We start from the raw sequence: 14,734 nt of genomic DNA, 5'->3' as shown, positions 1-14,734 counted from the left end.
ACAATTTGTCTGCTTTGAAAAGGTTGCAGCAGTATTCTTCTCATGGCATGTTAGGCTCTTGTTGCTTGTAATGTTCAGTTTTAGTTTCAGGTGTCTAAAAGAGCCTTCAAATTCCCTTTTATGACTGAATGGAAAAAACAATTTGTCTGCTTTGAAAAGGTTGAAGCAGTATTCTTCTCATGGCATGTTAGGTTCTTGTCGCTTGTAATGTTCAGTTTTAGTTTCAGGTGTCTAAAAGAGCCTTCAAATTCCCTTTTATGACTGAATAGAAAAAACAATTTGTCTGCTTTGAAAAGGTTGCAGCAGTATTCTTCTCATGGCATGTTAGGTTCTTGTTGCTGCTCAAGTCGTGATCACTGGAAATTGTTTATTAGGTGTTACAGTTGAACCTCGATATAACGAAGTCCTACTTGCAGCCGAAAATTTCGTTACATCGCGAATTTCGTTACGTCGAGGTTCCCATGTTTCAGCTGTCAAAATAAAGTATATTTGGTTCAGGAACACTGCTTGTTGATGGGAACTTGTAAATCACTTATTGAGGAAATACGCAAGAAAATCGAGTAATAGTATCGCTAACAAGGGCACCGGATGTTTTTTCTACATCAGGAGCATAACGAGTGATAGCAAACACCGCGACGGCATCATTTTTCTCCGTGTGCGCACAGCAAAAGAACGAGCGCAGCGCCTAGTACTGAAAGCCGCCACAAGATGTCGCTACTGGTATCATCATCATCAGCATTGAACATTTGCAGCCGGGGACGCATCAGAGAAAAATAAAGAAAAATGTTCGCATCGCTCACGCCGGCGCGGTGGGATTGTGCTCGCGGCGCGGTTATACTCCGACGTAGCGCGTGCGCGCGCGGCACGGCGACGTCACGTCCGCGAAACAGCGGCGCCCGATCGCCAGCGTGTTCGGTAGCGTGCCTCGATGCGCGCCCTCTCCCCCGCTCCGTGCGCACTATAGTGAACTAGAATACTTTCTAGTGGCGCGACCGGCGGCTGCTGGGGCCAGCTCGGGTGAAGCGAATTGACACTGACGGCCGGCAGGGGCGCTGCTGCGCCTTTTCCTAGCCTCCGGCGCGCGCGTTGGCAGGACATGGCAATGCGGTGTGTGGTGTAACTCGCTTTGCGCGCGCGCTGTTACGCAGATAATTTCACTTCAGCGTTCGTATCTTGCTGCTAAGTAGTGAAAGCAGTGAGCAGGAACTTTGTTGCACCAATGACAGGGAATTTGGCGAAGCTATGGCGATAAGAAGAACTGATTCACACTGTTTTACTCCAGGCTGCCGCACCGGCTATCCGGGTGCGCCAAAAGCAAAAGCATCGTTGTTTGCCGCACCAATATACATGTATGTCGGATAGCTTCGGTTGAGTATCATTGCATTGGGTAAATTTAAGACTTAATTAGCTGCCAATAAAAAGTTACTTGTGATTCGATATTGAACTTCATGCTGCAGTTTCAAGACATATATCGATGGATAGCTTATTTCGAGTACGATTGAAGTACGCTAATTGCAGGTCCTAATTAAGTTCCGTTAGATAATTATGACTAAAACAAATTCGCGATACAGCAGCAACTCATATCGTTTAAAATGTCTCAACGAGTAGAATCCAAAAACAAATGAAAGCCACGCAAAACCGAGCTATCGCTCATCTATCTCCGTTGAACCATGATTAAACCACTGCCACTATGTTGTTTAGCTAGCTAAATCTTGTATTAACGTAACATTTTGAATGGTTTTTAGCTGTACATGCATCTCATTGCAAGATTGCTCTTGGAGGACCATTCATTCATGGTGTTATTCAAGTCATGACATCCCGCTTTCCAGCTGAAGCATTGCCTCCTCTGCATGAGCCGAGAAGTTGAATTCCTTTCTGTCGTTTCTGTCAGAGTGGGAACGCCACAGAAATGGGCAGCGAGGCTTTCTAAGTCAGTCCGCAGTAACTGGACTGCGTGTAACACTATGCAGTACCTTATCACTGTAATGACAAGCAGGGTGAACCAAGACCCCGTGGAACATCTTTTTGGCATCGTCAGGCAGTCATCAGGATGCAGTACTCATCCTATACACTTCAGCAATTCATTGCTACAGTGAACTGTGTCAGCTTCAGCAACCTTGCGCACTCTGTGTCAAGAGGAAACTGCGAGCCCGCTGTTCTAAGTTCACTCTTGAATGCAGATGCTGGTGAGCAGGACACTTGCTCTGGGAGGGAGAAACTGATTGACATATTTCTCGATGCCGGAAACTTGAACCCAGCCGACGCACTGCTCATAAAAGCTGTGTCTGACTTTTAAATTGCTGGTTACGTCGCGCGAAAGTTCGTTGCTTGGATGCCCTGAGCACGCTCAAACCATAGCTGCAGAAATAACTGCATTTTACCTCACAACTCGTCTGCATTTCTTCACGAAGAGCATTAACGGAGCCAGCGACAGCAGGCGTCTATGTTGTGTGCGTCCTTGTCCCGTTTTGCGCTAACTCACATACTGTGTCAAAGCGCCGCGTTGACTTAGCGCCTGTGTTGTGTGCGTCTTTCTCGGTACCTTGTCCCGTTTTGCGCTACCTCACATACCGCGCGTCAAAGCACCTTAAATTGAATAGGTGCTGAACAAGTCAATGGCAAGGAAGTTGTGGATTTTCGCAAACAAGATTTTTTTGTTATCATTTCTGCACTGAAGTCAGTTGCAAATAAAAGCTTCATATGGTGTTCATGTCTACATACATCAATTTAATAATTATTACTAAATCAACAACACCACCAAAACTCACATCATAGCGGTAAATAGATCATATCTACAAGCGCATTACTTCTCTAAACCATATATGAGCTCAAAATGCAGCATAAAATTTAGCTTAAACCGTTTACTTCTGAAAGTGGGCGAGCAATAAATGACGGTGGGTACACACTCTAAATGGCATTGCTTTCGGGTTTTGATCTTCAAACCACAGTAATGGTCGCGCAAATAATCTGCTCCGCATGTGATGCTGACTGCTTGGCATTCTGCGATGGCGTTTCGCACCAGAAAATCACTCTGCAAGTTGGAGTTTAGTCAACGACGCGTCAGTAGGAACGTTGTATCCTCGCTTAATTACGTGGTTTTCGGACACGCGTTCTAATCTTTAACAAGGCTAGTCATTGTAACTAACAGGTGGAGAAAAGTAAGAAAGAATAAATGAGCGATTATAATTAGTAAATGAGCTCAAAAACGCAAGATAACAGACGAACTTCTCAACACTCCGCGAATTCCCGTGCCTAGGAAAAGTTGCGGTGGCGCCATCTGGTGGCGTCTGTTGGAAAATGGCTTGCCTGCGCCTCGCCGCTCGCGCCACTAGAGAGTATTCTAGTTCACTATAGTGCGCACGGAGCGGCGGAGAGGGCGAGCGCATCGAGGCACTCTAGTGTTCGGCGGCTACCGGCGCGCTCTGACGGCGCCCGGCGCGGAATGCAGCCGGCTGCATTTCGCGCGGGCCGCGCCGAGAGCGCGCCGAAGCCGCCCACCCAGAATGCACCGCGCGCGCCTCCCACGCCACGCCTCCCCTCTACCCCCTTCGCCACTCGCCTCCTCTGCCAGGGCACGTTTTTTTTTTTTTTTTCGCCGCTCACCCGTTTTAAAGGTACGACCACACTAGCTCCACGAGTTTGTCAACACTGAATACTTTTTTTTTTTTTGTTGTCTACGAGGACATCGCACGCAAAAAAAAAAAAAACCAACGGACGCTGCAAGAAAATTCCGGTTTGCGCTTTCACGTTCAGAGTCTACAGCTTGCCAGTGGCGTCATGGCGCGGCGCGTCTTGAAACTTCCATGCCGCGGGCTTTGTATGCGCACGACAGATGGCGCGGCGGTACGTTCTCGCATAGAGTCACTGGAAAAAATTTCAGAGTACCGCAAAGGTCGGAATTTGACTGGCAACACTGAGCGGCCACTGCCATTTACCTTCCAAGCCGACTGCGTCGCAGGAAGGTCGTCGTGTTGAAAGAGCTTGATATTCGGTGACATATCGGGTTGAGTGTTCACTGAAGCGCAAATACTTCGTGCTCGGAGACAATGGTTACTCAGAAGAGAAAAAAATATTGTTATTTTGTGCGAAGTAAAGCAGCCGGCGGTTGTTTTACTCCGCGGTTGCGTTTACTGCAGGAACTGTACTATGATTGTGAGCAGCATCTTAGGGCTGCTATCGGGAGCTTGTGCACGCCTCTTTTTCCCCTTCCGCGGAGCAAGCTACGAAGGAAACATTTCGCCGCTCCGAGCAGCAAAGAGACAAGCTCGTGCTTTTGGGCAGTGAGCATCGTGGACCGCCATGGGACCGCCGTCTCGTTCAAGCAGGACGAAACTACTTGACATTAGCTTCTTCTTCCCATCCACTCTAGGCTTCTCGAAGTCTTCAGCACAAAAGTGGTCCTGCAAATGTTTGTTGTACAGTTAGAAGAATGATGCTGGTCACCCGAACGCTGGGCTGCCCAAGGAGGCTCCCAGGGCTTTTTCGAGTGAAGCCCTGTTTCAAATATGTGAAACAAGAAAAACATGGAATATAGCTGTAATAATAAGCTGAAACACCCAAATAAAGAGGCGAAGAAAAAGAATACGTTATAAAGGTTTCTAAGTTTACGCAGTGACACTTAAAATAGCTTATTTGGGATGTAAACACGCATGTCGCCGCAAACACGCAGCTTCAAGGATTGCTAACATTTGACCCATTTCTATTTTTCTATCAGTCCCAACACAATTGAACAGAAAGCGGCCGTTATGTGGACGTAAGACATGCCCGACCATGTTTTTATTGACTGCGATCGTCAAGGTCCGCGAAAAACAAGTGCCATGGGTCGAGTGACTCGAGGCGCGGAAAGATCGTGCGAGTGCTTGGTGCACGTTAGGACGCGGAATTCTCGCGCGACAAATGTGCCTTCGCGTGCCACAAGCACGGAATAGTCGGGAAGAGCCGCGTGTGTTGAGTAACAAGCGCGTACACGTGTACCCGCGTCAAGCGGGCAAGCTGCGAAAGATCGCTGCACGACATGCGCGACGGACTTGCTGTGAACACCTATTTTCTTAGCATCCTATCGCTAACACCGCGTGCACTGCGCTTACATACCTTCTAAAACAGCACCAAAAAGCACAAGCAAGGTGCACTTACCACGCACAAGCGTGTGTTTTTTGAAAACATGAAGTTCTCCAGGCCGTTTCTGTGCAACTACGTAGAACGACGCTCTCGGTCATTTTCCCCGGTCGGAATCGAGAAAAAGTCTTTCCGGACTCGGTTCGGCTGCTGCATCCGAAGGCACAGCAGCCAGGCATTATTTCTTCAGTATCAAACACGAGAGCGACAGTTGCAACACGAGAAACGTCGGGAACCTGCGCTCTTCTCAGCCGGCCCGACCGGCGCTTGGAAGGTATATGGCACCACAAGACCACGTGGTACGGTTGGGCCAATGACCGCGTCGGCGGCGCGGGGAAAAGAAATGCGGTACTCTGAAATTTTTTCCAGTGACTCTATTCTCGCACACTGCCGGCAAAATTGGCGCGTGAAAGGGCAAATACAAACTGCGTTTCGTCTCGGCTAAACTTTTAGCTCTCATTCGATTGTCAAGGTAGCTCCTGGCACATGCATGCGATGCGCAAGGACTTCGTTACATCGAAAGTGCGGAGCAAAATTACTTCGTTAAATCGCGAAAAAAAATACATGGTTTTCAATGGGGAAGTGATTGGGAAATGAAAAAAATGCGTTACATCGCGAATTTCGTTACATTGAGGTTCGTTACATCGAGGTTCCAAAACGCAAGTCCATCTGGGCTCACTAGAAGTGTGCCTGGTGTATGTTAGAGGCAAATGCAATTTCTGCTGGTTGCAGTGCATGTCAGCATGTAAGACTGCAACTCATTCTCTGTAAGGTAGCGTGTGAGCCACCCACCTTTTCTCAAGTAATTTGCTTACAAAGAAGCTCTGTTTGGCGTCGGAGCTGGCTCTTGCTGGTGAGCGGAAATGCTGCATTGTGGACAGTGTGATGTGCATGCCCGTATTGTATTGTGCACACAGTAACTGCTGGTGGTGCTGCTGTGTGCACGTCAAGCAGGGCTACAATCTTGATGGATTGCGTAGACCTATGGGTTCCATTTGCATCACAGTGGTACCTATGTGAAAGTCTAGTTCTGTTGAAGAGAAATGTGTAGTGCTTATGTGTCCCTTTATACAAGAAGGGTGTTGTAGAGATTGCAGCGCTAGCGTAGTCTGCACTTGTATTGCTGTCTAGTCGTGGTTTTGTAATGCACAGTGTGTCTGTGTTTATGTCCTGTAGGCGCTTTATGTAATCAAACAGCCTGTAGTTAAAGATGACCTAGGGCCCACTTGTGTGTGTTAACCGCAGGAGAAGGCAGAGAGTGTTAGGCTTCAGTTCAAAGATTGTAGCAACTTTAATGCAGTAAATTAAGTGGAACAACTACAGGACATGGAATGTTTCTGGAAGGGCAGAAAATTTGCTACTTCTAAGAGTTACGTGCAGTAGGGGCCTTGAATGTGGACAATTCCAGTGTCTTGTGTCCTGCTTTGCATATACCTCTTGAAGTGTACGGGGGGGCCCAGTTTTGCTTTGGCATTAAATAAAACTGCTGAAGGGCTTTCGCCAGCTGGCACATGTAGGTGTGCCTTGCCACAGGTGTGCTTCTGAGGGATGTTCGAGGCAACATCCTGCACAAGCTGGCCTCTTTCTCACACAAATAGTCCTAGGCCAAAAGAGAGCAGCCAGCATTATGTGAATTACTACCAAATACATGTGCCAGTCTGTCACATAATCTGCGTGTCGATGTGTATTTGCAAAACACCTTTCTAAAGGTCACAGCATTCAAGCACAGAAGGGACCAAACCAGCCAGCTTCCTTGGGAAATGAGCATCGAGTTTGTTTTTTTCTGCTGCTTTTATGTTTGTGCAGTATTTACATTGCAAAAGGTCACTTGAGAGGTCGTGGCTGATGGAGCTAGGTGAATTTTCATTAAATATGGCAGCATAAAACATGCCAGCAATCAAAGGTGCTATGGCTGTCAGTTGTAGGGGTTTATAAATCACATGAGGGACGTTGCTGTGTGATTAACAAGATGTGAGTAGTACCTTTGTTTGCAGCCATTGGCAAAGTGTGTGTTTATGTGCATGTTTTTATGATGGCTTCTCTGTCCACAGATGAGGCAGACTTGATTCTCATGTCGTTGTGGATGTGTGCTGGCATGAAATGTAGTTTTGTTGGGTATAAATTTCGCTGTCACCCTGACTCTCTCAAGTGAAGTTTTGCTCTGTGTAAAGTAGTATAGTGGCAGTTCACCTGCAGTCATGCAGTGTGCATCAGTCTAGATCTTTCTCTGTACGGGTGCCCTGGTGCTTGTTTCCCGACTGAGCAGTAACACGACAGGTTGCAGCTCTGCGGGGTCACCATAGTACTGAAATGGACGGACTATCAATGTGACTATCATCCCTAATGTGTGATCAAGACAGTTTAGTCTTAGCGGTAAAAATTAGTTTAGTGGTAAAAAAATATTGTGCGGTAAACTGCAGTAATGTGCACACTTAAGCAATTGCGGCACAAAGTTTGGAACTTGATAGCTTTTGTGTTGTAACAATATTACCATCACTTTGCTGGCCTCCATGTCATTTACACCTTTTGACCAATCGCATTCTGTAGTTTATCTTATATGGCAGATGAACAGGGACAATACAAAAAATGGTGAGAGGGGTACCTCGAGGAAGCAGCGCAGGACATTGAGCAACTATCGATGTGCCTGGTGGTGCCCGTACATTGTACACCCAAAGTAAACTGCACGCAGAGTTCACAAAACAACGAAGCAGTCCCTTTGCTCCTCGCCAGCTGCATTGCGTGGACATTGTGCACTTTGGCAAACAACCTTGCTGTCATTTCTTTCTTCAAGGTGCAGGTGTTAAAGTACTCCTCCTGGAACAAAATGCTAGCTCAGCAAAGGCCCATGACATAAGGTGCACAGCCAAGACGTGACAGTGTTCGATTCCTGATCATTCTTTACACATGTAGTTCACCCCTGAAAGGTTTACTTGCATTGTAAAATTTGCAGTGGAACTCAGCACTAGTCTTTTGTGCTAGATACCAGTCTTCTGTGTGGTCACTGCTTCCACATGTTTTGTAGCCTGGGATTAAGTGTACATATCATGCCTTCAGCTGAGAAAGCTCACAAGTTTCATTGTGATTACCTATTCCTGGGCATGCACAAAAGCAGGTTGGGGATGAAAACAGCAACAAAGTCGTATCGTTGTGATTAGTTTTGGTCGGGTAGAAAAATGTGCACGGAGCACATAATACTCCACTTGTGTTTTATTTGCCATAAGACACATACCAGACAGTGTGCTATGGCTAAGAGGCATGTTTTTATAAAGATGCTGTGTTGGTTGTTCATAATGTATTGTTGTACATCTAGTCATGTTTTGTAAACAAGTCCTTGATGTCATCACTTCTGATGTGTTGAATGGATAACAGGTATATTTTCACCACAATAAAGAACATGCTTTGTAAAAAAAAAGATTGTGGTGCTGTACTGTTTAATGTGAGCTTCTTTTTTTTTTTTGCTCTTGTTGCTTGTTTGCTTCTCTCTACCAGTGAACAAGCATCTCTGGTTTTGTGGTGAATATTAGTGGCGAAACAACACTGATGTTTGACATGGAAACTGAGTTCAAATGAAATGAATGAATTTGAGTTTCTGCAAGTTTGAAGGAAACAGTGGTGCCGTTTTTATGGCTTAGCATCTGCGGTACTGCTTATGCAGGCAACAGTGCTTGAGATATTTTTTAAGTACCTTTATTTTCTGCAAATAGCACACACTACATGAGTCTTGCTACAAGCAGCATGAGGCAGCAACAACAACAAGAGTAAAAAGTTCTTTGCCAGGCTACAGCTGGTAAAGCAAATGCATGTCACGCTGACAGCAGTGCGTCCATAGAAGAATATATAAAATGGCAGTGTAGAATTGTGAAAATGCGTTGTGATCCAGGGAAGGCACTGCGCAGCATTGGTTGTTCGGGCAGGATGAAGGCACTAGGCAGTGATCTGAGCACACCTGTCCTGGACTTCACCTGCGAATGAAACATCGTACAGTTGGTTACCATCAGACTTGGTGAGATCAATTCCCCATCCCCAAGTCAGTGTTCTTAGCCAGGGACAAACTTCTGTGAACAAGAGGTCTGAGAAAGCTGGATTCTATTCCTTTCTAGCCACATAGTTGGGGTGGGGTTATCACATGAATTTTAACTGCACTCGTCCGTTGCGTTAATCCTTTGCTGGAGCAATGTGTGGCTGATCATGAGTTTGTAACATCCAACACTTCCAATCAAAGAGAGAGGTTGTGGGGGAGGCTTTCACCCTGCCATGGGAAACCATCAGCCCTTCGTTGCATGAAAGTGGGGAAGCATTTTGTCCGAATAGGCTGCATTAGATGAGGCAGAAGGAAACGGGATACACATGCTTGCTTCATCTGTAGAGCAATTCCCAAGATTATGCACACATGCACCTATGTAATAAGGACACATGGTCAGGGCCCCACCTTTTTTGGAGGGAGACTAAGCGCTGATGACACCATTATACTGTTAAAGTTCTCACTGGTGATTTTATGGGCATCATTTAATGCCAACAACTTGTGCCTTTTGCCTATCCCTGCTACATAAAGTTTCTTCAGACGTGTATATTTATTAACATGTTGCACACTGATGTCTCGCAGCACACTTGAGGAATAAGGCATAGATAAGGCCCCTACCTTTCCACGATTCCTCATAAAGTCGCGGACTCTAGTATATTTCATGGAATTGTGTGGTAGCAGCCACATTCTCTTTTTTTAATGATAGTGTGTTTGTGGACATCGGTAGGAGTATTTGTATGATGAGAATTTTATGTTAATCATCTCAATTCTCTTGAAAGGTAGAACATGGTAACAAACGAAGTGCTGCCGGCGCAGCAAGAAGCAGGAGCATGGCGGCTGCCGCTGCGCTAAAGGCTGTATACATTAACGCACGGGAGGCTTCCTGCGGAATATTGCAGGTTCCTTCTCATTTGGCGGAATTTAAAATCTTCCGCCGTACAAAATTGGGGACCTCGGGCATATGTTAATGTTTGATTTTGGACCAACAGTACAAATTGACACTGTATACAACGGTCTAATGGTTACAACTATATTTTATCCGCAGTCAAATGATACAAGCTTTCATAATGTAGAACCAGACATCTTGGTTGCCTTTCATTTTGAATTGCTGATCCAAAAGTACAGTATATAGGCAGGCCAGGCCTCAAATTAAAAAAATAAATAGTAGTAGGACTGGCACTACATTTACTGATTTTATGATAACTTCAAATTTTTAATTCTGCCTTAGTCATAGTTTGCATCAGTGCTGTTGTTGATGGGGGTTTAACGTCCCGAAGCGACTCGGGCAATGAGAGACGCCATAGTGAAGGGCTCCAGAAATTTCCACCTCCTGGGGTTCTTTAACATGCACTGACATTGCACTGTACACAGGCCTCTAGAATCGTGGCCGGGATCGAACCCATGTCTTTCGGGTCAGCAGCCGAGTGCCATAACCACTGAGCCACCGCGTGGCGGCGTGTTTGCATCAATGCACTCTGATGAGCAGCTTAAAGTTTCATTTTGTGCATTGATAGCAGCTTTTCTTTCATGAGATTTTTTTTGTTGCTGCAATGCAGTAGGCGCATGTCTTTCTACTTTTTTTGGTGAAGCAAGCTGCAAGCACCTAACCTTCACTTGATCAGAAGTAGTGCAGCCAGCACTGGTTGCACACATCTGCATGAATTACATGCTATGTTTGCAAAGAGTCTAGGTTTCTTGCCATCTTGCCTGCAACAGCTACTTCAGAGCATGAGAGAATGAGCGCAGTCTCAGCCACATTTTGACAACGGCAAAATGCAAGAAAGCCCTTGTGCTGAGCTTCTGGAGATTGTACGGCAAAGAAGCCCTGATGGTTGAAATAAATCCACGGCTCTCAACAATGGCATGCCTCTTAACACTGTCTTAACTCTGGCACGAAAATCCTTTTTCTCTCCTTACCATCCTCGAGGCCCAGGCAGTCTCCCCACTCCTTGAGAGTGATGGTGTGATCGTCGTCCTTGTCGCATGCGTTCAGGAAGGGAGCTATGCAGTGCTCCATCGACAGGAGGGGGGCACGCAGTGGGAACAGTTCATGCCTTGAAACAGCCCTGCAATGCAAGCAGTAGTAGAAACCATTGAACCCCCTGATGAACTTTTTTGAAAGCACTTTCTCACATCTGCCACCTAATGGCCACTTCTCATGTGTTATTGGAAGAGAAAAGAAAAAGATTGAGGGTCACGTTTAAGGTCCTTCTTTTCTAGTCAAGACCCCAGTTTTCAAACACCTTACACCCTGAATGAGTTTCACAAAACTAAGCTGAACCCAGTATGCCTGAAAGGCCACCACACTCAGAAATGCAGCCTGCCAGTGTAAACAGCTGAAAGTACAGCATGAAAGCAAACAGATCAGTTATACCGACTCCAAGGAGGTCTTTTCAGTTAGTACTTGTTAGTACTTTTCAACCCTTTACCATCATAGTCATTAGATATGGCTTCAATTAAGGATGCACCCGGAAAGTACTGTCACAAGCAGCCTCCAAGACACACGTAATAACCTGACTTCAAACTGGCAATACTGTAATTAGTGTTACCCCATGCTAAAACCTCCATATTTTAATGCTGCCATGCATTCCAAACGACAGTTGTGACACCAGAAGGATGCTTCTGTGGACTACATGTAAGGATGGACAGGTCTAGCACTGGCGCAGAAACACTGCATACGCAGGTGGTGAAGTGTGCAAGGGAAGAACTGTAAGAAAAAAAAAAGACTACCAGACCTCCTGCCCACTCCCGGAGCTAAGAAACAAAAGCTGCACTGAACCCCACATCTGAACAGAGTACCACTTGCTGACCCCGCCTGAATTACATGATCACAAATGTTGCATTCTTGAAAGCAAGGGCACGTATTCTTAGCTGCTCCCTAGCCTGCATGGCCAAGGTCCACTTAGAGCACTTTCTCATTGGCCGGCAGGTGAACACAGAAGTATCTGTTTATGACCTACTACAACCACAGAAAGCATGGATGGAGAAACCCATAAGCCCCAGGAAAAGTTCCAAGTACAGCTATCACTGTGAAAGGCGAACATGATTTTTGAAACAATTTCTTTCTTGCAGCTGAGCTGCATTTACACCATTTAGTGAATATTCGGTAATATATGCCCCGTAAAAAAACTGCACGTGGTCCACTCATTCCACTGGTTGGAATAACCAACTATGATTAATACCCTATGTCCAGCTCAAAATGCAGTGCCTCACCGGTCATGTGGGTGGCTATCAAGTTCGCAGAACTTCCAGATGACAGCGTTGACCCACTGGCGGCTCTGCAGGTTCTCTGCTTCCTCCTCAAGTTTCTTGTAGGGCTCGTTCAGCTCGTGCCTCCTGGCCAGGTCTTGCATCACGTTGAAGAGCCACTCGCGCATGCGGCGTGGGAAGTCCTCCATTTCTTCGTCCAAGCACTTGGGCAGTTCTGCAGACAGCAAGCAGTGTGAGTTTGTTGCCGCCTCAGAACCATACATGCAAATGGCACTTTACAGCTACCTCACTTCTTCAACTGTTCAGTAGTAGTGCAAAAAAGTGCGCCTGCAGCTTTCACGGACAGCTGTTGCAGATGCTCACCACTTTTTTATTTAGTCCCATCCTCTCAAGTAATTTCCTATGCCTTCTGAGAGTTGATAAGCACAACACAGTTGCCAGCTCTCTGTTCTCATGAAGAGCTGGCAGTACAGTCCCGGCCATAATATTACAGAGCACGCTTTGGCGACTGAACTCTTTCACGCCTTGCAAAGCGAAAATTGGGAAGTACTTGATACATACGTTAGCACGTGACGCTGGTGCCCTCGTATATGAAACCTATATAAACTATCATGTCTTGTTTATGAAATGCGTGAGAAAATTTCAAACGACGAAGCGTGCTCCAAAGTATTTTGGACACCGATTTTTTCCGTCGCACTGTATACAGACTCAAAAAATCTATTCCACTGTGCGGCTGCCAAACCACTTGCATTAAGCCACAATCATTTAAACTTGCCACAGTGGCTACAGCGTTTGGCTGTTGAGCACTACTTCATGGTTTTCATTTTGGCTGCCCTAGCTTCATTTTGGTGGAGGTTAAGCACAAAAAAATGCCTGTCTAACATGGTTTCGGTTCATGTGGTCAAAGTTAACCCAGAGTTTTCCACTGAAGCATGCCTCGTAGCCTACAGTGTTCCTGTGGCCAGTGAGAATATAGGTGCATTACCCAAGGAGCATAATTACTTCTAGCCTTCGCGCATACATTAAACTGGATTTTCATATGTACACGCAGCATACTGGCATAAATTCCATCCATTTATAGTTCAGTCGTATATCATGGTTCTATACAATGTATGTTAAATGCCTTCCTACCTTTGTATTTTTTTTTTTACTTTCTGATAAACATTCACACGGTCCCATCAGGGTTGAACTACTGAAAGCCAGCTATAAGATAGCAATGCATGATTCTGCTCTTTGGCATGGTGCAGCAGGACATTTTGGCCTACTACGGCCTTGGAAAATGAAAAGAATGCCCTATGAATCGTAACTGTCTGCTTTCATGGTTAGCAAACCCCAATGGCATACACTTGAATAGGTAAAAAAAAAAAAAGCTTCAATTGATAACAGGACTTTACGGGCAATATGCAGAATGCCAGTAAACTGTTCTGTTAATGTCACATTAGCAGATCACAAGCAAAATTCCCTCGGATATATGCATATAGAATGATATAAACCTCAGCTGGCCACATCTCTCGAACTTTGGAGGCATTTTTGCTAACAGCGTTTTCAAACAACCACCGCTATTGTCAAATACAAGCAATATCTTGGCTGTACATTAAAAAGTGCTATTGCTTTCATATATTTCCACACTTTTTCCGAAAAAATTTATGCAATATTGATAAGTGTCATGGCCTCCTCAAACAAACTGCTACTGATTTACCAGCAGCAACAGCAGCATGTGCTGCACCGCAAACAATTTGCGCACTGTTGGAATACTATATCTTTTGCAGCACATATTCACTGACGCCAGTCCATACCTCTGCAGGCTCCATAATAATCGATGTGGACGTGCTCGTACTTTTCACCCTTACAGCCTTCTTTTTCATCCTCACACAGGCAGCGCATTTGGTACAGCTCACAGTCGCTCTCCCATGTCTGGTTGTGGTTGCTGCAAACCTAAAATGAGGTAATCAAAAATCCTGTCACAAACTGTTGTCAATTGGTTCTTGTAGAAACAGAGAAATTAGTTGGATGAAACACCCAGCATACACTACACTGATAATGAGAATGCTTTCGCAGCCAAAAGTAAAATATGTACTGAAAACTAGATAAACAGCTGCACAGAATAGTAATAGCATGATCTAATTACATAAGCTAGCTACTTTACACAAGCCAGGTTCGACGTGCTAGCTTCAATCACAGCTTGTATTCTTCAGTCCAAGGCTGCCCAAAATATGTGTACATGCGCATGGACACTGTTAGTCAACCAGGAATAAGACAACTAAACTAAGGAGAGTCTGCAAAAAAAAATTTACTGAGCATTCTTGAAAAATACTTTTAAAACGGTTGCAAAGCATCTGCAGCCAATTACCATTTAGCTGTTGTCAGTTTGGCCTTTTCTGTGGCAGT

The 14,734-nt window shown here is 45.4% G+C and overlaps 1 protein-coding gene across 3 annotated transcripts in view; it reads right to left on the bottom strand.

The window, feature by feature from the left end:
* Positions 1–8,307: 8,307 nt before the first annotated feature.
* SPARC (secreted protein, acidic, cysteine-rich) overlaps positions 8,308–14,734 on the bottom strand; it is a 30,643-nt gene continuing 24,216 nt past the window's right edge. For all 3 annotated transcript variants that reach the window (XM_089582634.1, XM_089582636.1, XM_089582635.1), the window contains exons 5-8: positions 14,143–14,281; positions 12,350–12,560; positions 11,054–11,202; positions 8,308–9,077 (exon numbers count right to left, since the gene is read on the bottom strand). In XM_089582634.1, the coding sequence (XP_089438760.1) occupies positions 9,040–9,077; positions 11,054–11,202; positions 12,350–12,560; positions 14,143–14,281 (537 nt within the window). In that variant the 3' untranslated portion in view covers positions 8,308–9,039. The remainder of the gene's footprint in view (positions 9,078–11,053; positions 11,203–12,349; positions 12,561–14,142; positions 14,282–14,734) is intronic.

Source organism: Amblyomma mixtum, chromosome 3 (genome assembly GCF_055824585.1).
Source record: "Amblyomma mixtum isolate Tamu chromosome 3, ASM5582458v1, whole genome shotgun sequence".
NCBI classification, from domain to species: domain Eukaryota; kingdom Metazoa; phylum Arthropoda; class Arachnida; order Ixodida; family Ixodidae; genus Amblyomma; species Amblyomma mixtum.
The sequence above is the reverse complement of the archived record's forward strand: the minus strand, read 5'-3'. Positions and strand labels throughout refer to the sequence as shown.